Source organism: Marasmius oreades, chromosome 9 (assembly GCF_018924745.1).
Source record: "Marasmius oreades isolate 03SP1 chromosome 9, whole genome shotgun sequence".
Taxonomy (NCBI): domain Eukaryota; kingdom Fungi; phylum Basidiomycota; class Agaricomycetes; order Agaricales; family Marasmiaceae; genus Marasmius; species Marasmius oreades.
This window is the reverse complement of record NC_057331.1, coordinates 1100106-1122273: the sequence shown is the minus strand read 5'-3', so window position 1 is coordinate 1122273 and position 22168 is coordinate 1100106. Positions and strand designations below refer to the sequence as shown.

General features: G+C 48.0%; 6 protein-coding genes across 6 annotated transcripts; 4 read left to right on the top strand and 2 right to left on the bottom strand.

Moving 5' to 3' along the window:
• Positions 1–323: 323 nt before the first annotated feature.
• E1B28_013266 (uncharacterized protein) lies at positions 324–1912 on the bottom strand (the record flags this gene model as incomplete). Its single annotated transcript, XM_043158412.1, has 7 exons — positions 324–849; positions 904–954; positions 1016–1063; positions 1235–1414; positions 1473–1577; positions 1641–1793; positions 1851–1912. The coding sequence occupies 7 exons, from the start codon at positions 1910–1912 to the stop codon at positions 324–326; spliced, it is 1125 nt and encodes a 374-aa protein (XP_043003759.1).
• Positions 1913–2434: 522 nt separating this feature from the next.
• E1B28_013265 (uncharacterized protein) lies at positions 2435–6506 on the bottom strand (the record flags this gene model as incomplete). Its single annotated transcript, XM_043158411.1, has 3 exons — positions 2435–3679; positions 3739–6360; positions 6420–6506. 3 exons carry the CDS (start codon positions 6504–6506, stop codon positions 2435–2437), a joined length of 3954 nt encoding a protein of 1317 aa, XP_043003758.1.
• A 500-nt stretch (positions 6507–7006) lies between these two features.
• On the top strand, positions 7007–9908 carry E1B28_013264 (uncharacterized protein; the record flags this gene model as incomplete). The annotated part of the gene is made up of 11 exons (XM_043158410.1): positions 7007–7036; positions 7088–7164; positions 7214–7269; positions 7328–7444; positions 7494–8319; positions 8374–8589; positions 8644–8862; positions 8920–9003; positions 9053–9181; positions 9234–9549; positions 9606–9908. 11 exons carry the CDS (start codon positions 7007–7009, stop codon positions 9906–9908), a joined length of 2373 nt encoding a protein of 790 aa, XP_043003757.1.
• Positions 9909–10274: 366 nt separating this feature from the next.
• E1B28_013263 (uncharacterized protein) lies at positions 10275–11294 on the top strand (the record flags this gene model as incomplete). The annotated part of the gene is made up of 6 exons (XM_043158409.1): positions 10275–10317; positions 10378–10393; positions 10455–10496; positions 10551–10712; positions 10796–11062; positions 11132–11294. 6 exons carry the CDS (start codon positions 10275–10277, stop codon positions 11292–11294), a joined length of 693 nt encoding a protein of 230 aa, XP_043003756.1.
• Positions 11295–13241: 1947 nt separating this feature from the next.
• Positions 13242–14725, top strand: E1B28_013262 (uncharacterized protein). The gene is made up of 6 exons (XM_043158408.1): positions 13242–13370; positions 13441–13476; positions 13535–13669; positions 13731–14144; positions 14206–14558; positions 14618–14725. Exons 1-6 carry the CDS (start codon positions 13302–13304, stop codon positions 14649–14651), a joined length of 1041 nt encoding a protein of 346 aa, XP_043003755.1. The 5' UTR covers positions 13242–13301; the 3' UTR covers positions 14652–14725.
• Positions 14726–17695: 2970 nt separating this feature from the next.
• Positions 17696–22094, top strand: E1B28_013261 (uncharacterized protein). The gene is made up of 8 exons (XM_043158407.1): positions 17696–18574; positions 18670–19869; positions 19936–20046; positions 20105–20191; positions 20326–20412; positions 20484–20588; positions 20663–21300; positions 21362–22094. The coding sequence occupies exons 1-8, from the start codon at positions 17884–17886 to the stop codon at positions 21887–21889; spliced, it is 3447 nt and encodes a 1148-aa protein (XP_043003754.1). The 5' UTR covers positions 17696–17883; the 3' UTR covers positions 21890–22094.
• The last annotated feature ends 74 nt before the right edge of the window (positions 22095–22168 follow it).

The window sequence follows — 22168 nt, the reverse complement described above, 5'->3', positions numbered from 1 at the left end:
TCAGTTGTCTTCAGGGCCAGTTCAAGGTCAGCGGCAAGGCCAAAGTAAAAGCCAATATCTTCTTATCCCTCTTTTCCCTTGTATTTTTTTTTTGGTTTCTGTAATTAATATATTCTATAACGCACGGGCGTGCTCATCGCATTGCTTTCCTGTTCGGATTATCGTCCGTTAACGTTTCGTGTGTAGTTTATGAGGAGATTTTGTCGTACGCGTAGGTTTAATTTCTCTTTGTGCCTTAAAGTTTCTTCTTCGCCGCTCCGTTGCTCTTCCCTGCTTAGCTGCAAACTGTTATTCATATTTCAAAACTCTAGATTACATTGCCTTCACCCATTGACTCGTTTCCTTCTCAATGGCCCCTTCTCCAGTACCTGTACCTCCGAAACATCCATTACCCTGAAGCGTTTCAACACTTCACACTGGAACAAATGCCGAGCAAAATGATTCTGGGGTCTGCTTGAACACTTCCTACAAAACCTGCACCAAGTCAACTTGGTTTGGAAGTGGATATCGATGATATGCTGCGGTAAACTAGAGCCTTTCAATTCCGTGTTGCAGCATCCAAAGAGCTTCTTCGGGGTAGTTAGCTCGGAGTTCCTCCATTCTGGTCCTTCCCCGAGAGCAAAATGGAAATCCAAGTGCTCGTACACGGTAGAAAGCTCGCTGTCCTTGAGCCTAGCGAGGCAGCCGTGTATTGGGCACGTGAGAGTAAACGGTGGGACAACCTTGCATAACCCGTTGAGGAGGTGAGAGGGCAGAGTCGGGAAGGCATGTGTTAGACGTTTGGCCTGCAATGAAGTCGGAAAGACTTGGAATGAGTTCTCTCCGGGGTCGAAAAGCTGGATCATAATTCTGTTTGGTTGAGGTCAGATTGATTAGGATCGCATCCGGAAAGTGAACACCGACCCATTATTGTCCTTATCGATCAAGTATGTCTTCTCTCTCTTAGGGTATTCCCTAAAAAGGCATTCCGATGGGTGTATAGTGAACGTGTGATCATGCAGGATCCCAGACGTACAAGCTAGCATTTTCAAGATCGGTAGTAGAGAAATCCGAGGTGTGTAATCTACACGGGAGAAGACATGCAATTAACAGTTCAGCACAAAATCAATTAATAGAGTGATTTAGAACAATGAACAAACGTTCAAGGAGGAAAAAGTTGTAGATCGAAGATTAGCGGGGCGTTCGGGAACACTCCACTGCAGCGAAAAAGGTATCATAAAGGGACGGTTCGAACCTGAAGGCTGAATTGTTCAAAGAGGAGCTAGCCGTTTGTGTATCAACGAATGCAGGTAGTGTGGGCGTCGGTACAGATTGTGCCGTCTTCGAACCCATTATCAATGGTGTGTATGGATTGCATCGAAGAGGGGAAGAAACGCGTGGGTTCGCGGTAGTGAAAGGGTACAACGTTGATTGACTGATAATAGAATGTTGTGAGTAAGCAGTCCAGACGGAGCACATACGATTGGCCAAACCTAGTATCAGTTGAAGGCTGAGGATTAGATGTGCGGGCAACTGGGAGGGGAGCCAAAAGCCCTATCTTCTCGAGCTGTTGGCAGGCAGAGCAAAACAAGTCAACACTGCCGAAACAGGACCTTTTGAGTCAGATAGTTATCCGAAAGGAATGTAAAGAGTCAACTAACAATTCGTCGGATAATTTGGCTTTACCGTTAATATCAGAGGGATCGGGGGCGGTCACAAGGGGTGTCTTGAACGATTCATGATTTTGGACAATCATGTCGAGGACCTGCTCGAAGATATCAGGTTGAGTGTGAGTACGTGCCCGCACATATTGTCTATAGATTTGCATCAGTTCAGTATCGGACAATGAAGTGAGGTATCTGTACACATACATACGAGGATCCGCCAGAAGGGTTTGAAGGGTGTTCGAAGAAAGATAAGGTGACTGAGGCATTATGTGGCTTTCAAAAGAATGGCGTATGACTTGCAGCTAAACTTGAGATGCAGAAAGTGGCTTCGTCCCCCATTTTATAGTTGAATCCGATTCGGAATCACCGGTTCCTTTCTCTGACGATCATTGTGGCATATGGGCTTTCCATTGTCTGAACCGGTGTGGCGAGACAAAGTGAATTGCCATCAGCTTTGACAAACCAGTCGAGACCATCTCGTTGGCTTGTGGCAAGCTTGCCTCCAAAATAGGCTCGGTTGAAGCGCCGAAGCACACGTGATTAATTCGCATACCAAGATTTTGGCAGGTTTGTAAGGCCGAAGTGAATTTGGAGCTTCGAACACAAACGTTTCAATGTAGGAGCACCACAAAAAAGAGCCAATAACTTGAAAATGGACGTGCTGTTTTAATGAGCAGGATGATAAACGATATAGCTTAGATGTATGTATTTGCGTTTGTGAACGAAGGGATAGTTGGAGAAAGGAGGGCAAACTTTAAATATTAAAAAGATAGCGAGACGAGAACTTGTCACGACTGAAACAAATTCCGCTCCCACACAGCGCCATTCACAAAAAGTACTCGACTCAACGATGAGCATTGTTTCCTCCATGCACTTATATGTCTTCGCTGCGAGGAGGTAAGAACCGACGAGGATGAGTCATTCGGTGTTGACTTCACATCCGGGGATGCCGTGGTAGGAAGTGAAGGTGTAATGGCATTCTCTGAACCAGGAAGATATCCATTACCGTTCTCCTCCCCCCTCGAGGACCACGACTCCTCCAACGGTTTAACCGCCACTCGCGTCGCAGTACCCGTTCCCGTGCATGTTGTCGGTGACATAAATTGATTAAATGCGAACGTATTCGCGTTCGCGTCAACGTCCGCAGGATCACTACCCACCGTACTGCTCGTACTTCTCGTTCGAAAATTGTTCGTGGCCCGAGTAGTAACCACTTGTGCTATCGCCTTGGTGGCAGTCATGATCGACAGCCCATGAAGACTCTGGAATTTCTTGAGACTGCGAATACTTTCCTTTACACTTCCTGCACGCTTCAAGCTTCGACTGAGACTAGACACACTTTTGTTCTTGTGAGAAATCGTGCTTGAATGAATTGTTCCTTGGTCGGATTCGTCGTCATAGTCCTGGTGTCCGTGATGTCCGTTTATCGACAGAAAGTCTTGTGAGGAGGGACGGGAAGATATGGAAGTGAGGATAGATCGAGGTGGACAGAGAGAGGAGTTGGCTGAAACTAATGAGTCGCTTCTCTGACTCACACTACCAAAGCGTCTCATCATTTTCCGATCCCGAAGTTTTTGTATTTCCAGGGAACGTATAGATCCAGCAGAGAGTGCAGGTGAAGCGACGTCAGGGGGAGGTGGCGAAGCCATCCGAGGGAAAGTAAAAACACCTGCCACTTGGTCAAGCGGGGAAGCTAGACCATCCGAAGCTGGAGGATGGCATGGCGAAGATTCACAATGATCTTGAACGATTTGGGTATGAGGATAATTACAGCCATTTCCAGATGGCGGTAACGAGGGAGGTATCATAAATTGAGGGGTATCGATTATTCCGGAAGACTTTGCCGGATTCGTGATGTTGATGGTACTCTCATGGTGCGACGAAATCAACGAAGTGAGTGATAATGTAGTGTGCCTCGTAATAGGGGCGGCTGTATGAAGCAAGTCCCCTGTCTCGGGGTCCGCTAGACGCATAACGAGATTATGAAGAGATCGATAGCGTGGCAAGACAGCATGAATGGTCTTGTACATCGCCTGAACAAAACTCGTTTTTCAGTTCAAATGTCAATGTCACTCGATAACATTCAACACACCTCGTCACTCTTTCGGCTATTCGGATGTCCTGTGCAGGCCGCGATGATCTCTAGCGTATCAACACCTTGGTCTCGCCCATGATCCACGTTTCTCTTTCCCCCTCTCTCACCTCGATATACGGCTGACCCAGCAGAGGCCAAAACCTTCTCCATTGTCCTTCTATCTACACTCCGAGTGAAATGGAATGCGAGGGTCTGAATCTGTCCCTCATCCATCTCCTTCTCTTTAACCGATTCCTTCTCACCTTTCATATCGATCCCCAGCCCGATCTCATCCGCTCTCGCTGAACTTCTCCTCACAAGGCCTTTCACGACCTGTGCCATTTTGACCTGCCCGCCAACAATAGTACCATGCACGTTCAGCCTCACTTCCCTCACGGTCTTTCTCCTCCGAGGCACCAAGAGCGCCACCAAGCTTGGCGGACCATGTAAAACTTCCAGTGCGGGAAGTAGAGTTTCCTTCTTCCCCAACTGACGAAGCTTCATTTCAATGTCTGGCGAAGAACTTGCCACGAGGGCAGACGATGATGATGACTCTAAGGAGTGCAGGTAGAAGCCAGGGGTGAAAGGTGTTACGGGGGTCATAGGCGTTATCGGGGTAAGTGGCGTGATGGGGCTAGAAGTACGAGAGCTTGTTCGTTCAGGTGTTAACGTTCCGGGTCGTTGCGGTGTCGATGTTAATGGAGATGGAGGGGATGGAGTGACCGGCGATGGAGGAGTAAGATACGGGAAGAGCATCGATATTGGACGCGCGGTAGTGGGTGTCGAGAGCGAAGCTGAAACTGGACTCATTGGAGGCATAGGGAAAGATGTGCCAGGGAAATTTGGGACCGGAGGTGAAGACGGGGCAGACGAATCGGGCGATGGGGAGATGATCAAAAGAGTTTTCCGTTTCTTCTTCCTAGGAGGAAAGTCTGAATCGTCGGCATTTGAAATGTCGACAACCTCTCTCTGACTTTCGTCAGCGGACTCGAGGTTGACTTTCACTTTAACCACAGGTTGCTGGTTGTTAGCGTCATCTACATCGCCACTCTTGCTAGGGATCACTTCATCAACCGTCGTTTCTTCTTCAACATCTCCATCTCCCTCAATCAACCGAGGAAGCCTAACCCCCAATACACCCACAATCCCGTCTAGCCATCCCAGCATCCCTTCCTTCTCCCAATCGGCCATTCTTCGGTTCAAAAACGTAACCTCCTTCAATCCAAACGCAGTGTGGTACTTCAATATGCCTAGTTCAAATGCTGGCAACATAAGCGTTGTCAAGGAGGGTACAGAGGCCAATAGGGTTTTGAGAAGGACATGAAGGCGTTCCCGTCGCTCCTGACGGTGAACATATCGTCGTTCAGGTAGATTAGATGAACACAAGGAAGTGGAGCTGCGTCGACAGCTGGTTTGGTGCGGCGCATCAAGCGACAGTTGCGATGCGCTGGGCGAATTGGACGTAAGATCCGAATCGGAATAAGCCGTATACTGTGACTCCGCATCACCACCGAGCACAGAATTAGTTTCATCATCATCTCCAATCTCGTCGGATTCGAACCACCCATGCGGCCATTCATCCATGAGAAATCCCCATGTGTCTTGGAACAGCTCTCCGTTTCTCTCCTGAAGACTGTAGCCAACGAGGCACTCGAGTGTTTTGCCCAGGGCTTTCCGTTGAATTTTCCGAGCTTGCTTATTGTCGACGGCGTGGTCTCCCTGTGAGCTGGTATCGACGTTCAGACGCAGGTCTACACAGCCATACAGTATTCGCCTTGCAGCGACCAGGAAGACGCAAGATATGGTCGCGAGTCGGGCAACTTCAGACCTCTTGGGCAGGAAATGGAGAGTGTGGGCTATGATTTGTGGATTGGAGATCGCTTGCGCTACAGGTGAAGTTGCGGAGGAACAAGGAGATGCTGGATGGCTGCGAGTACAAGAGAGACATGCATCCCCTTCTCGTGTTGCTTCCATAGGAAGGCCGGGTAATGGCTTCTCACCCAATCCCGTCGGGCTACTACAATCATGCAACTCTTCACCCATCACTTCAGCTTCTGGTCCCAAATCACTCGGTCGTCTGATCTCATCAATCTCGTCGCCACTCTCGTAACCATGTGCGCCAACGAGCTGTAGCCCATGCCATCGCTCGCCTGCACTTACGCTAGCCCTCCGCTCCTTTTTACTCTTCGATTGGGGTGAATTATGCATGGCCAAGGATACAGATGACGAAGAGAAGACGTTGCCAGAAGCTGGAAACATGGATGTCATGGTCATTTGCGCTTCCTTGCTACCACCGGTCTTATTGGGAAACTTGCCCAAAATCGAAATGGATCGTCGTTTTCGCGGCGATTTGGCGGTATGACCAACTGGTTCAAAACCCTTTCGAGTGATGCCTCCGGCAGCGTGGTAGGCAGAGGTAGAGGCGTCCTGTACTGCGTCTTTTATTGAAGCAGTGGTTTCAGAAGCGTTTGGTCTGCTAAAATTGCCTAGACTGCTTCCTGGAGCTGCACTGAAACTGGTGAGCTTTTTCCGTGGGGTAAAGATGGTAGAAACACGAGAGACAAGGGAGGATCTTTCTGATATAAGCCTTTTCCGTGAGGTAGAGTACCTTGACCTGGGTGAGAGTCCTGTTAACATAGCCTGTAGACGACGTACGAGCTATTGTTAGCATCATTCAACGGTGATAGATGAGAACTGACGTTGTCTCCGCCATATCCCTCCTGTGCTTGATTATCCATTACATTAAGACCAGGATTGGCAGGCTGTACATTGACACTGCCGTCCATATCTTTCGGATTTGACGTTGTCGGAGTTATGGGTGATTGTGGTACTGGTGGCAACGGGAACCTCGCTGAACTACTGCTTGTCGTCGGAAATTGTATATTCTCTCTTCTGCTTGGTGTTCCATGGACTGTATTTGAATGTTTTGAAACCAGAAACGGCATTAAAAATCGTGACTATAAAAGGGTATATTCAGAGATAAAAGGAGTGTATTTGGTCGAGATTTGGGTTATTCAAGGCCCGTCAAGAACCGGTCGTGTAGCTAAATCCTAATAGTCAGAGAGGAATATAGACCGACAAAAAGGAGAAACCTACGCAACCCTTGTACAGTGGAAGCGAGAGGTAATTTAATAGAGTGCGGCATGAGATACGCGAACGATAGAGGTCAAAATTATGTAAACTTTCCTCACGTCATTGACCAATTCCTGACCATTTTCCGTGGAATATTTCGAGCGTTTATTTACCGTCCGTTCCTTTCTGTCCTCTTCTTACTGATTTCTCCGATATGCCTCAGGCTGAAGCGAGCAGCTCTCAAGTACTCCAAGTCCCTCTCTTAGTATGATGTTCATCTAATGTCGTGGCACAGTCTCGCAAGGACAAGATCCCAAATCATTCCATACAGATTAGTGCAGATCGAGGAGGAACCTTCTGTGACTTGCACGCGTGAGTGGGCTTCAATGTTCTTGGCTGTATCTTTTCTGATTGTTTCTAGATCCTATCCTGACCCAGAAAATCCAAAGGAAAGAAAGGAACTGATTGTCAAACTTCGTACGGTTCCCATCCCGACGATCCCTTGTCACCTGGTGGCTTATCGTCGGTATCTCAGTGTCTCAGGATCCAGCGAATTACACGGATGCACCGACAGAAGGCATTCGACGTATTCTAGAGCAAATTACAGGCGAATCCATCCCTCGAGGACAAGTGCTGGAGACCGACAAGATGGGTGCGTGTCAGCTAATAAACGACTCTGAACGCTTTTGACTGGCTGCCAGAGTATATCCGACTATCCACTACAATCGCGACGAATGCGCTCCTCGAACGAAAGGGGCGAAAACATGCATTGCTCATCACGAAAGGCTTCAAGGATCTACTTCTCATCGGAAACCAATCCCGTCCCAAAATCTTCGATCTCAACATCCGTCGACCTCCACCTCTTTATTCAACTGTAATTGAAGTTGATGAGCGTGTCACTCTCGTTGGCTATACCAGCGATCCAAAGGCTGAGGAGCACGCTGTTCAATTCGATGAACAAGGGAACGTCACAAGGGGTTATCGAGGAAAAGGCTGGGATGGCCATGGGGATGCTGAAGGTCCAGGAAAAATCGTAAGAGGAGAGAGTGGAGAGGCCGTCAGGATCATGAAAGTGCCCGATCTCGAGGAAGTCAAGAAGGATCTGCAAAAGGTGTATGATGAAGGATATCGTTCACTCGCGATCGTTCTTATCCATTCCTACACCTATCCCACACACGAAACATCTATAGGTGAATTAGCGCGCTCTATGGGCTTCACGCATGTCTCTTGTTCATCTCAGCTTTTGCCCATGATCAAAGTCGTACCGCGAGGAGTATCGTCAACTGCTGATGCTTATCTTACACCTATTTTATATCAATATCTCGACGGTTTCTTCTCTGGTTTCGATAGCCAACTGAGGGACGGAAGGATAAAGAGTCCAAGAGTAGAGTTCATGGGCTCAGACGGTGGTTTAGTGGATGCAAATCGATTTTCCGGGCTCAAGAGTATCCTGAGTGGACCTGCTGGAGGTGTCGTCGGTTACGCGTTAACGAGTTGGGATGTGAACGAGAAGAAACCTGTTATTGGGTAAATCACCGTGTTTCATTTCCTTCTCCCTCCTCTCTCTGATTCTCCGTCAAGGCTGGATATCGGAGGTACATCTACAGATGTTTCCCGTTTCTCAGGTCGATTCGAGATTACATATGAGTCGACTACTGCCGGTACAACGATCCAGTCGCCTCAGTTGGATATCAACACTGTCGCTGCCGGGGGTGGCTCTTGCTTGAGCTTCCGAAATGGCTTATTCTTAGCAGGTCCGGAAAGCGCTGGAGCCGATCCGGGACCAACTTGCTACAGGTGTGTTACTTATACCTTCCTTAGCTTGGACCTATACTTATAATTGAACTCCAGAAAAGGGGGTCCCCTCGCAGTCACAGACGCCAATCTCCTCCTTGGACGTCTCATACCAGACTACTTCCCCAAGATTTTCGGTCCAAGTGAAAAGGAGCCGCTGGATATTGAGGCTTCCCGGGACGCCTTCAAAACGGTGGTCAAGCAAGTCAACGAGGAGTATGGTACTGAGGACACAGAGACGAAGAAGGAGTGGTCGTTTGATGAAGTGGTTTACGGGTATCCTCATCTTACCCCCTTCGCGTTGTTTTCCTTGCGCTGAAACCAGATCACTAGATTTATCAAAGTTGCGAACGAAACGATGTGTAGACCCATTCGAGCTCTTACTGAAGCAAGGGGTCATGCGACCGGGAGCCATGTGTAGGTACCCTATCGGTCAGACATGCCTCTCTTTTCATGATTTGGACAGGTTGGCTTCCTTTGGTGGTGCTGGCGGCCAACACGCTTGTGAAATTGCGAAGCTGCTTGGTATCCATACTATACTTATCCACCGGTACTCCTCTGTTCTTAGTGCCTATGGATTGGCTTTAGCCGATCGGTCAGTTCTATTTCTGTATTCCTTGGTACATCCTGATCCAAGCCCAAAATAGTGTCCACGAGATTCAAGCCCCAAGCTCGACGTTTTACTCCGAGAACACGATACCTGAACTTAAATCTCGTCTTGACAAAATGGACTCAGAAGTTAGAGAAGAGCTCAAAAAACAAGGGTTCGAGGGTAGCAGAGTTAGCGTCGACAGAATGTTGAATATGCGTTTCGAGGGGACTGATACGGCGCTCATGGTGCTGCCGGGAGATGATGAGAAGGTAGATGGGAAAGAGGATTTTCTCAAGGCGTTCAAGAAAGAGTACAAGCACGAGTTTGGCTTCCTGTTGGAAGGAAATTTTATAGTGGTCGATGATATCAAGGTTTGTATACTCTGCCTGTATCTTCGTGATTCTTACCCCTACCTTTTTTCCAACAGGTTAGAGGAATAGGCAAGACCTTCGATACACTCGGAGAATCCATCTACGCCGAAATGTCACGGCTTCGCTCGACCAACTCCATTCGGCTTGCGCCGAAGGACAAAGTTGACTCGAGGCATAGCGTCTACTTTGATGGCTTAGGTAGACTCGACGACACCCCTGTCTATCTTCTGGACAAGTTGGAAGTGGGTGAAGAAGTTCGGGGTCCAGCTATCGTGATTGACGATACCCAAACGATTGTGGTTGTTCCAGGAGCGAAAGCGGTCTTGGGACGCAAGCACTTGGTTGTGGAGATCGAATAAAGGAGAAAAAGTTGAACGTACGATCTTATTGTTTGTTGTATTATCATGGAATTATATTTCTGACGGAACTAGACAATGTTGGGTGCCCGGTGGCCGTTCAAGCGGGTGTCTCTCAGTGGGATCGTGGTGTGGCCTCGACCACGTTTCAAGGCCACCCCCACTAAATGTAGCTACACTCCATTTATATTGTCCTCAGGCATGTGGTGGTGACTTGCCTCTGCCACTCGCGCCCCGCTTGAGCCGATCCTTTCTGGGAGCCGACCACATCTTCATTCCTATAGAAGCTACCAATCTCTATGCTATCCTTCTGCTCAACAGTACTGAATTTCTCTCCCACTCACTCCCGTAGCCAATTCCCCAGCCATAATGCAATCCCGACAAATCAGAACTTCTCCGGACTCTCCATTCGGCAAGCGCTCTTCATTCTCGTATTCCTCCTACGCTAACTGGGATTTCACCCCTCACAAAGTACTCGCTCGTCACGCGTAAGTTCCGCTTCATCCTCCTGCCACGAAAAACTCTCCATGTTCAAGTCGATTGTTTCAGCGTCGACGGCGTTCCGAAATACATACTTCCAACGGATCCCAAGTAAGTTCCACTCTTCTCAAGTCGCGATCGACTCCAACTCACCTCTTTATTTAGCCACGGACAGCGTTGCATAGAACCTCACCGCTTGATGCGCACTCCAGGAGACACGGCCAAACGCTACGTCCCCAAACCCTCGGGTATAAACGCCCCGAACGCAGCAATTCGTGATCGGCCGATGGCAATCAACCCTCAAACGATGGAATTGTCAAAGGACTTGTGCGTTTATATTATCCTGTTTTGTACTTGCCTGCTTTGGCTTAATGCGTACTTACTTTTACTCTTCCTTCTTCTCTTTCCAGTATCAAAAAATTCTGCGACACTTGCGCAGACCTTCGATCCCAGGATGCTTTCTGCTGGGAAGACGCCGTACACGCTCACGCCTTGCGAGGGGGTGTCCCTTTCGACTACGTATACCCCAAAACTGTCGAAGCCATCGAGCACCACCTTAATGGAATTCACGGTCCTCAATTCGCAGCAAGCCTCGGATTGGACCTCGATACCGCCAAACGGATTTCAACTATGAATATTATTCGGCTTCGTAACAAACAGTTGTGGTCTATGAATGGGTGAGCACCACTTCATTCTGGATTGGAGGTTCAACAAGATAGCTGATTCGCTTGGAACTTGGAACTTAGTCATCAGAAAGGTGGATACCTTCCTATGGGAAACGCGTTCTTCGCTTCGCGTGTGATGGTGGATAGCTTTGGCTGTTGCGGAGCAGAGCCTCCTATGTTGGTTGTTCAGCAAACATCAGATCCCTCGAACCGTCTCTTGTTGGTTGATGGTGATAGACGTTGAATGTTGGTTAATACCTTCTTTGGAAGAGCCTGAGATTCGAGGAGTATGTTGTATTCTATCTTAGTGACCTTTTCCCTTTGTACGACTCTATGGGAATACGCACATATACAGTGCATAGGAGACGGAAATACCCGAAAATGTATATCCCGACAGTAATCTGCGAAACTAAGCGAGTCCAGGTTCTAGACAAAAGAAGTGAATTTAGATGAAAGGAGGAAGTATTCTTCAAGCTTGACACTTCACCTTCCAGAATTTCCATGTCCGTCATCAAAAAAGTCACAATCAAACGCTGCTATTTAAGTTAGATTGTATTTGACTGTGATACTCAGATGCTTCGAGATACTTTTAGAATGGGGACCGTCGTGCGCCTGCGAGAGTCATTAAGTTTGACGAATCGCCCTTGGAAATTTAGCGCTTAGAAAGCATGATCAATTGCCGTAGTTCTGCCACGCTTCACAGCCACTATCGTAATTATCGGAATGGTCTTTCGTTCCCTTCAACGAGGTCCAACACTCGACGCTATCGTTCAGAAACTTATCTCCCAACGGCCTCAAGGTCTCTCAAACCGTTTCAAAGACAGTCTATTCTCATCATTCACGACCGACGACAACTTCTATATTGTATCGCAGGAATTGCTGACGCTCTGTTTGTGTTTCGAATCCTTGTATATCAAGGAATCAATTGAAATCAAGCTTCATGTCCTAATTTTGGGTAGATATACTAAGCGGCTGGCAAATAATATTGTGCGTGCCTGTTCAGTCTCTTCGGAATCCAGCGTAGTTCAACTTCTGGTGTTAGGTCGCGGAACTTAGAAGATTTGGCAGTCTAATTGGCAAGCAGAACGTCATTGCAGGGATTTATTTAGGAACCACCATGACTACAGCGTTGACCAAACACCAAACGCAGCGCACTGCTAAATTTGATAGGCATCGACAGGAATTGCGCAAATACATTCGGACTCTACACTTTTTGACTTCCTTCGAAAGTCACACCGTTTCTTATAGCCTTCGAAGCGGCCAATTCAACTTCGAACGAGGAGCTCGAGTAGAACGTCATTGTCGTCCCCAGCGATAGGCTATCAGGCGCGGGCAGTGTTGCTCGGACACATTGTCCAGGGACAGAATGTGTGTCCCGTGGACAGCGTGTCCGACAAATCAGTGGCGGACACAGGAAAAACAGTGGGCCGGTTGCGGTCTGCCTACCCCGTCGTGCATAGATAACGATGAGCGTCATAGATACACGTTTGTAGTAGAATAACGATATCGCGCCGCCACCTCTCCTTTTATTATATGAGTTCATCTCATCCTACTTCCTGTACTCACATAACCATGGCTTCAGATCGAAGTGAATGGGTACACCATTTCTTCAATTTTACATATGTATCATAAATTTATCAGTTGAACTTGACAGCAGCTTGGTTAAACCTGTAAGTAAAAGAGCTAAAGGAATATTGAATCAGAGGGACTTTGACAGAAAAGTGTGCATATAGAGACAAATGTACTTGCCAAATCCCGGACATTACAAGTGATAGCTGTCCTGTGTAGCCATCATGAAGAAGGGTAGAAAGACAGTCGCGCGGCGTTGGGTCTCGGTGACATGATCGTGGGCGTGGGAAGGTCAAAACTACAAAATGTGTCCGCCACTGGCACGTGGTGACGGCTAGTGTCCGACAGTGTCCTGAGCAACACTGGGCCGCGCGGGGCTTACGAGAAATCGGACATTTACCCTCTCGCTTCTGGAATATCATCCATTTCCCCGCTAACAAATACACGGCGGAGGTCATGCGTGGTTCAAAGGCGGGCTGTCCCCGTTAAAACGACTCAACCTGGATTTCGAAGGTTCGGATGCCACCCTCGGAAGCCATCCTCGGAACGCACCCGACCACGATCGTGGGAATAGGCTGAGGTCTATAAGTCTGGAGTTTGAACAACTTCAAAGGAAAGAACATAAGTCTCGATCCCTCTCTTCTTTTTTTATATCTCAGCCTTCGGCCCCGCCACAAAGTAAATGTCGACAACCAATCAAGTGCAATATCGTCGGTTGGGGTCTTCAGGCCTTCAGGTTTCCATACCGATCGTAAGCTTCTATGTTTTCAAGTCCTTTTGCATCGTATCACTGATGGGTACTACGCGTTGTTGTATTCCAGCTGGGTGCGATGGGTTTCGGCGTTACCGAATGGATGGTTCGAGAATCTTGTTCCTGAACCTTGTCGACTGATCCCGAACAAAGTTTTTGTATAGCCCTGGGTCCTGGAGGAAAAAGAATCAATCAAGGTCCTCAAAGCAGCTTGGGATCTTGGCATAAATACAATCGATACGGCAAATAATTATTCTAACGGCAAGTCTGAAACCATCATTGGGAAATTCATCCAACAGGTATGTCCGCCACGAGACGGGTTTCAAGTCATAGTTTTTTACGCTCACTGTTCGCTGCCAGCACAATATCCCCCGGAACCAAATCATCATAGTAACGAAATGCTTCGGACTCGTGTCCTCTGATCCTTCGGTTTTCACACCAAATGCGTCTCCCGCTTTCAAAAATCAACGGGAGTACATCAATCAACATGGACTCTCTCGTGCCGCGATTTTCAATCAAGTCGAAGGCTCCCTTCGAAGGCTCAACACATCTTACATTGATCTCCTCCAAATACATCGGTATGACGGAAACACCCCTGCCGAAGAGACGATGAAGGCACTGCATGACCTCGTGCAAAGCGGGAAAGTCAGATATCTTGGAGCAAGCTCGATGAGGACTTGGCAATTTGCATATTTGAATGAAGTAGCGGGTAAGAATGGATGGTCGAAATTTGTGAGTATGCAGGATGAGTATTCGCTACTGTATAGAGAAGAGGTATGTCCATAGTGATGACCAACGACCATCGGACAGGCCTACTCACAGTAAACTCTCACAGGAACGCGAAATGCACGCTTACTGCAAATTCAATGGTATTGGAATCATTCCATGGGGTCCTCTATGTGGAGGTGTTCTAGCCCGTCCTGAGCAGGTGGAAACCGTACGGAAAGAGAGCTTCAAAGGGTCGGTTTGGGAACACAAAGCTTTTGAAGCTGATCGCGAAATTATCCATCGAGTGGAGGAACTAGCTGAAACACGAGGGGTACCCATGGCACAAATTGCTCTGGCATGGGTGGGTTCCAAGGTCACCAGTCCGATTGTTGGCATAGCTTCCATCAAGAGGCTTGACGAGAACATTGTACATGAGGATTTTGCATTGACGGAACAAGAAATGAAGTATTTGGAAGAGCCGTGAGTCACAAAGCCATTTCGATCTCCCCTCCGAATAGAGCTTTACATTTCGTTTCTAGATATGTTCCAAGGCAGGTGCGAGGGCACCTTTGATCGTGATCTTGGTTGTATGTATATTTTGGGTGGTGCATCTGAACGTCGATCAAATTTCATTGAAGTTGAAGACCTACTAAGGACTTGACATCAGTGCCTACACGTACTTACGATGTTGTCACAATGAGTCATACTCGAGCTGATGTGCTCATCTTTAGATCATGAGATTAGGGGAGGGAACTCGTAGGCGGTTTTCCGAGTCGCGTTCTAAGTGTGGAATTCCCCGTCAGGCTCCCGCCCAGTCCCGGCCACACTTGTTTTGCTCTCCAAAATCCTCCTTGGTTGGCACACTTTGACGTTCCTTTTTTCAGACTTCGAATCTTGACATGGTCAGTCGGCGAAAGCACACAAGTACTTCAACTCACGTGGTGGAATACTCAGCGATTTACAGAGATCATCGATCTGAACTTTCAATCATTGTACGTTGGCACGTGGCCGATGGTCCCGGTGGCTCGTTAATGATAGTGAATACTTAATTGCAATGGGTACACGGTGGACCAAGTACAACTCCCAGGTGTGTCAAATGCGGGATTCGATTTGAAGATGGAAGCAGCCCACCCTCTCAAAGCCTCGGAACTCTGAAATTTGACGCCAATAATGCATCATTCAGCATGCAGTCGAGGCTTCCTGTTTTGCAACCAAAGTGTTGAATTTGGCTTTCTGGATTGCAACTGGATGACTTACATCGGTCAAACATAACTTTAGAAGCTGGTAGTCGTGTAACTGTGGCAACCTGTTTCACTTTCGGTGGTGATGCATTGCCCTCTAACGCAATAGTCCGAAGTCAGGCTTGCTAGGTTGTTGCCCGGAAGAATCTCAAAAGAACCACCGGAAACGGGTGTCGTTTAGGATAACCCTTTTGGTTTGACAAAGCTGACCGTGGATTTGGAAGGGATAACGAAACGTCCATTAAGCGAGTGGAAGCGGAAGGTGAGAAGGAACGACAAGTCCGGAATATAGCGTAAGATTCCTAGTGTCTGCGACAACTCCCGGACGAATTACCGAGGATAATCTGGAATAACGGGAACCGACGTTATTTGAAATTGTAGCCGGACTTGACGGACTTGGAATTTAAGCTTCATCAGTTACCCCAGATATATATATGTATTCTTGACTTATTCCGTCGTACCCAGGTGCCGTTTTTCAATCGAAGTGATGGGTAGAGTTAGTCGAAGCTGTACGAATGTTACACGCTGAATGGGCGAGTGCTCCAGAGACATTGGGAATGCTGGGTTGCCACACGAGTTCATCAGAAACGTCCAAAGAAGACGGCGAGCGGATCAGTATCAGGCGTGGAACCACAAAAGTGGGTAGCTCCACCGTCGGGCGCGTTCATCTCCAAGTGGAAGGAGAAGCTTTAGTACCATAGATAAGATGAAGACGAACGTGAGATGGTATATGAGGAACTGTCCGGCCGCGGTCAATATGAGTGAAAGACACACCTCAGGTCCTTAGCAGTTGCTCTGGTATGAAAGGCAAAGTATCTGCTTTCCTTGTAGAACTTGGTGTAGAACTTGACATATTGATATCTTCAATACCTGCAAGAGGGTGTGGTTACTGGTCCTGGTCAGTAATAGATTATTAGCTTCTCCAGGATTCCGCACCATGGATAGCTCCAGAGAGATATCCCAGGTGCGTGGCTTGGAGAGGCAATACCCCCCCGTTCTTGATTCAGTGACTGAGGAAGGAGCACATTATGCACGTGACTTCTGAGCACTTCCGAGTGACTCGTGATCAACATTCTTCCTCTGGCGGCTGGTGAAATACCTCGAGGAGAAATAAAGACTATAGTATTTGCGCAATTCATGCGTTCGATGTACTGCAGACGACTCAAGATACATACAGGGCAGAATTTGAATGATCGAAACAACGGAATACTTACCTCGATTTCAATATTAGGATATTAATTTGAATTTGATAATAGAAAGCTGTGTTTCATTACAGCAGTATCGACCGGAACTTGGAAGAAGATTTCTTCGGACTTGGACACGTTCTTCTTCACGTTTCTGAGACCCGCTTACGATTCCTCCTATCCAGAAGCATCCGTATTCTGAACGGCTCCCGTAAGAACCGTCACAGACAGCCTGCAGTAAGTTTTACTTCAGATGGTCCTCGATTACACTTTGCAGACATTTTTTATTAGGTTGGCAAGCCCGACTTACCCCGCAAATAGCTAGTTTGTGGGGGGAACTACACGCCGTATTATCGTGTGAAGTCCAGTCTGAAGTATACGTTTCCTATCCTCATCCGAAATTCGTCCCTCGGACAAAATTCTTTGTCGTGTCCTCACGCCACATCTACCAACCAACTCGTGTCAATACGCTGGTCACTGTTCGCTCCTTTCAGGATGTCCTCCTCACACGAGCTGAACATTTTCCCGTTAATGCAGTTGCGGTTTCTTTTTTGTGGCGGCTTTTGTTTATTCTCTCGAACAAATCTCTCCCGACGTCGCCACCGGACCCTTAGTCACGTCAACAGAGGCGTGTTTGATGTTTTAGCTGTTTTTAGAAGAGGCTCTACTCCTATTGATCAATCCAGCTGCAAGTTTGATTCTATTGAAAGATCGGAAGCTCGTCGAAATGCCCTTGTCACTGTTCACGTTATGTCCGTTGTCAAGCCATGGTCGGGGGCCTAGACTGTCTTCCTCGTCTTGTTGGGATCTTTGTTGCTCACTTCCTTCCTTGTACCTCTGTCTAACCGCCCATCAAACTCATCATGGCTACCCCCAAAGGTGTTCGCTGACCATCTCCCGCTAGAGCCCTGAATTTGTTGTCAGTGATAGGTGTCTTGTCTGAGGTGCAGCTACTGTAGTTGAGAGAAAGACTGAAGTCCATTGATCACCCTCAGAGGAAGTTAAGTCATAAGCCGAGAGCATCGTAACGAGACTGAACAAACGTTGAACGTTGAACGAGCGGATTCAAGATGCTTCGAGAGCTGGAGAAAGAAACGAATGGATATAATGGACATAGTAGTGTTTTGAAGTGCCGCGCACAACGTCACCACAGATGCGGTAAGTGTGTTTGTACTTGTGATTACAAGATGATGGTAATTCAGATCTTTCATCCCGAATTGCAACCTGGCATGAGCCAGCCCACGATCTATCCATTCACGGGAAAGAATCTGATGGCTGTACGGACTGCCTGTTTGTTTATAATCATCCCGTTCTGGACTATGCTAGTTTCCAATCCTCGCCCTTGTTGGGTACTGCTCGACTCGCTCTGATTATTATTCTATGCCCCCCTCGATAACATCCACTGCCGCCTCGAGTCAGACCAGATCACGGGCCACAAAGAAGCAAAATACACTCTCGATCCTCCTTGCCGAATCTGCTGTCTTCCTTCGCACGAATGACGCGACAGGTCGAAATCGGTACGGTGACTCTCAGCCGAGTATCGTGAGGGGGCTGCTAGTGTTGGATGTGGTCAAACCTATGAAGATCAGCGCTATAGAGTTGGAGTTGATTGCTAAGAGCGTTACTGCGTGGCCTGAAGGTGTAGGAGCACACAGGACGGATATTACAGAGGCTCATCGGGTGTTCGAGGTCAAGGAGGTAGCTTGGGCAGCAGCAGGGTATACGGGCTCTAGACCTAATAGTAGAGGGAAGCGGACGACAGAGAACTTTCAGATGGAAACAGTGGAAGAAGACCAGTTAGATTTGGACGAACCTCAACCACCCAGTTATACTCAATCCGAGACTGGCGACAGCGTTGTACAGGCTGCCCAACTTTCGCCAACGCCAACGTCTCTACCCTTTCAGCCCCCCGTAACTCCCTCAGCGTCGTCTGTCAGGACGTCGATTTCCACTGCTTCCACCTCTCTCAGCTCTGCTTTCACAATGACACCTTCTACTTCGGCTACCAGTGCCAGCAGTACTGGCTCGGGTTTATTGGCCAGCGTCAAACCATTTGAGGATGGCATTCCCAGTAAGTACTAATTTTCATTATCCCATATATCTTTTTTCGAACTTTATTTCATCTCACCGAGTCTCGTATCTTCTACTAACTAGTGATCACTATAGAAACCCATCCTGCAATATCATCTTCCCAGAATGCATTAATACCTCCCACAACCACGCCTCAGACGACACGTATCAACTCAGCGGGAGTGCATACAATATCACGTCCACCGCCATTTGACGATGTTCCCGAGTACGATTATGACAATAACGCCAACACTGATGCTAATCCTCACGACATTAATTCCATTAATCCGAACCCCAGCGTTCCTTTCCCGCACCCGTCTACCCGTCCCCCGGAACCACAACGAGGGCTCCCTAACAACCCCAAGCCGCCTTTGGAAGCACGTGAAGCATCACTCCCGCTCCTTCCTAATCGGCCAGCCTCCGTCACTTCTCCCACTATCACGGGGCGCACCCAACCTACTCCAAACGCAAATGTTGAACCCGAGTCTGATTCTCGCGGCCGCACTAAGAAGAGGAAGTTCAGCATATTCTACATCTTTGAGTCCCTTTTTGGGAGCAGGAAAAGAAAAAGGAAAGAAAAAGGAAAGGACAAACAATTGGATCCTCAAATCCAAGGTCTAGATGAGAATGGTAGACCTGCTAACTACAGAGAAGGGACGACGGTTGCGCACAGCCGGAGCAAGATAAGTATGAAAAGTTCAGGTGGTGCCACTGTTGGTAGTGAGGACACCATCAGGCCCAAAGAGCGCACCACTCGTCCATCCAGTTTCTTTGCAGGAAAACGGGGGAGAAAAACCCGTTCGGTCATCCTACCACCCTTACCTCCTCCGCCAGCAGGCCCACCCCCTGTGCCTACTTCCTCTGCGACCTCTGTGCGGAGCGCGCCTCTACCATTGACCTCCTTACCTAGACAATCCTTTTCATCGGCAACAAATCGCCCCGATCCGCCATCCTCAAACACATCTTTAAGATCGTATGCCTCACATCCCTATGCATATCCGCATTCTACCTCCAACGCAACGCCATCACCTGCATCGTCGACGGTGGCGAGTTCGGCCATCGTTACCTCAGGATCGCATTCGATATCTGGTTCTCCATCCGCCAGATCAATGACTTTTATGGGTATCAGCGACATCCTTCGTGACCGAGACCACCGCTCGGAGCGGCGAAGAAGTAGAGGATCTCAACACGGTAGCGAAGGAAGCATAATTGACCTCGGGGTAAAGGAAGATCTAGTGCGACACTCAAGCTCGGAGGAACCTGCGGAAGGACCAGGCTGGAAGGAGTTTGGAAAAGGTCAGTATGCTCTTTGGCTCTGTTTTTTCTCCAGACGTTCATCAGCTCGGCCACTTTGACCCACAGGGACCTATACATATCCCATAACCTTGCGCATTCCCGGACACGCGCCTCCGACTCTCGATTGCACATATGGGAGCGTAACCTGGAGGATTAAAGGTGTCGTAAAGAGACATGGTATGTGGAATTCTATCCTGTCGCGCCAAGAAATGCCAACAGACTGAAATGGATATAGGCGCATTCTCTTCGAATTTGACGATGGTTTCGCCTCTGCTGGTCATCTCCTGCCCGGCACCTCTTCTCTATTCGCCGTCGGCACCGAGTAAGTTACAAGTATTCCTTCTCTCAGTGCCTTGATTCTGGTAGTCCCAATTCTCGATTAGCGGGACGCTAGCCAGCTGCTTTTTTTTGACATTCGATCTATTGAAACTTTGTGCTAACCGACCTTGTTTAAAGCGGATCCCTTTTATGGAGCCAGCGAAGAGAATATTGTTGTCGAACGACATTGGGAAGATCAACTGCATTATTCTATCAATGTCTCTGGTAAGCATCCCATCCTTTCTTGTCGACATTTTGGCATCGCATCCTTGACAACACCTCGACTTGGGTTCCAGGCCGAAGTTTCCACACCGGCCCCGGATCGACAATCGGCGTCGCTTTTACATTCGTCCCCCTGTGTAGAGGAGTTAGAGTGTGGAGAGTTGGCGTCTCGATTGAAGGTGGGTTACGATTCATTTTCGTTCCGGTAGAATATTGACATTTTGGCAAATTTTTGGCTCTTAATTCAATTCAGAAAAAACCGAATATCTGACCCAATTCCGACGCGTTGCTCGGACCGACCCGGTGAACACTATCCCACTCCTTTCCCTGCGTGATCCCAACACCAATGCAAAAGAACAGAAGTGGCTCCTGCCGCTTCCTGAAGGGATAACTATGGAAGAGAGTCCCCTAAAAGAGGTTCTAGGAGGCGAACCCGATACCTCTACTTCGATTTCTCGCGGTGGTGTCACCACCCCCTCCCCGGAGAATGACAATGAAGGTCGCGATGCTGAATCTGACGTTCCTGTTGAGACCAAAACTGAGCACGTCATTCCTTCTGTTGACGTCAAGTCTCAACCTCCCCAGACCAGAGCCATTCGCCATCAACAATCCACTCTTCTCTTACGCCAGAGAGAAGAAACATTACAGTCCTTCCAAGCTCCTCATGGTCCTTGGTCATTCCATACCGATTTACCTTTGCCAGCCAGCTGTGGAGTTATCCGAGCCAGTAACCGGAATAGAAGAAGTAATATGAATATCACTCACACCTTGAAGTGCGTCGTCAGAGTTGAAAGGGGGGACGACTCGGAGGATGACTTGGGAGAGCGGAAGGATGCGAAGAAACGCAAACTTTTCGACATCGTTATACAAACTCCCGTACAAATCCTGAGTGTAAGTTTGCCTCGGAAACTCGATTCCACTTCACTTGGGGCTGACCTATTTACTTCTCCAGTGCCGTTGCAGCCCCGAATACATTTCCCTTCCGCACTATGAAAAGGATGTGGAAGGAGAGAATATTGATCCAGGTCAGAGTATGTTGTGTCCATGCCAGCGATATTCAAATTCCGTACGAGAGTTGGACCGACCTCCTTCGAGAACAGGAAGTACATGGTCAGGTAAAAAGAGGGAATCCATCGGATCCGGCGGTGACAAGGGCGGGTATAACCACAAACGGAGTTCGATCTCGTCCATTGCGAGCATTGGTAGTGGTCTCCTCCATTTACCACCCCCTTCACCGCTACCGCTGTCCCCTCATGTTCCAGGGAACAGTTATCCTGCCAGTAGGAGGAGTTCACTCGCGTTTTCTGTGACGTCTGGTGCATCAACTACAGCTTTCTCCACGCAAAATTTCAGTCCCGCTAGTATCCCGGCAGATACATTAGCGGCCAGAAACAAGCAGATTGAGAGGTTGATTAGTGGTGCCGAGTGGGAGGACGGAAGGGTTGTCCCCACGTATGAAGATGTGAGGGGACGTTCTTAATTTTTTGTTGTTTTTTTCTTCTTTATTTCTTTCCTTTTTTATTTTTATCCCGTCCAAATCCGCTCATTTCGTTTTTAAAATAATCATTCGGACTTTGGGTTGCATCTCTCTCTCCATAGGAAAACACCTCTCATTGTTGTATTCTAATCACACATTCCTTTCTCGACTGTATTTCGTCAGCTTCTCCAATTGCAATGCTTTTTAGTATACTAGCGTTAAAATTTATTGTATTGTTTGTACCGTGTACGCGAATTAGAAAAATGTTCTAAATATTCACCG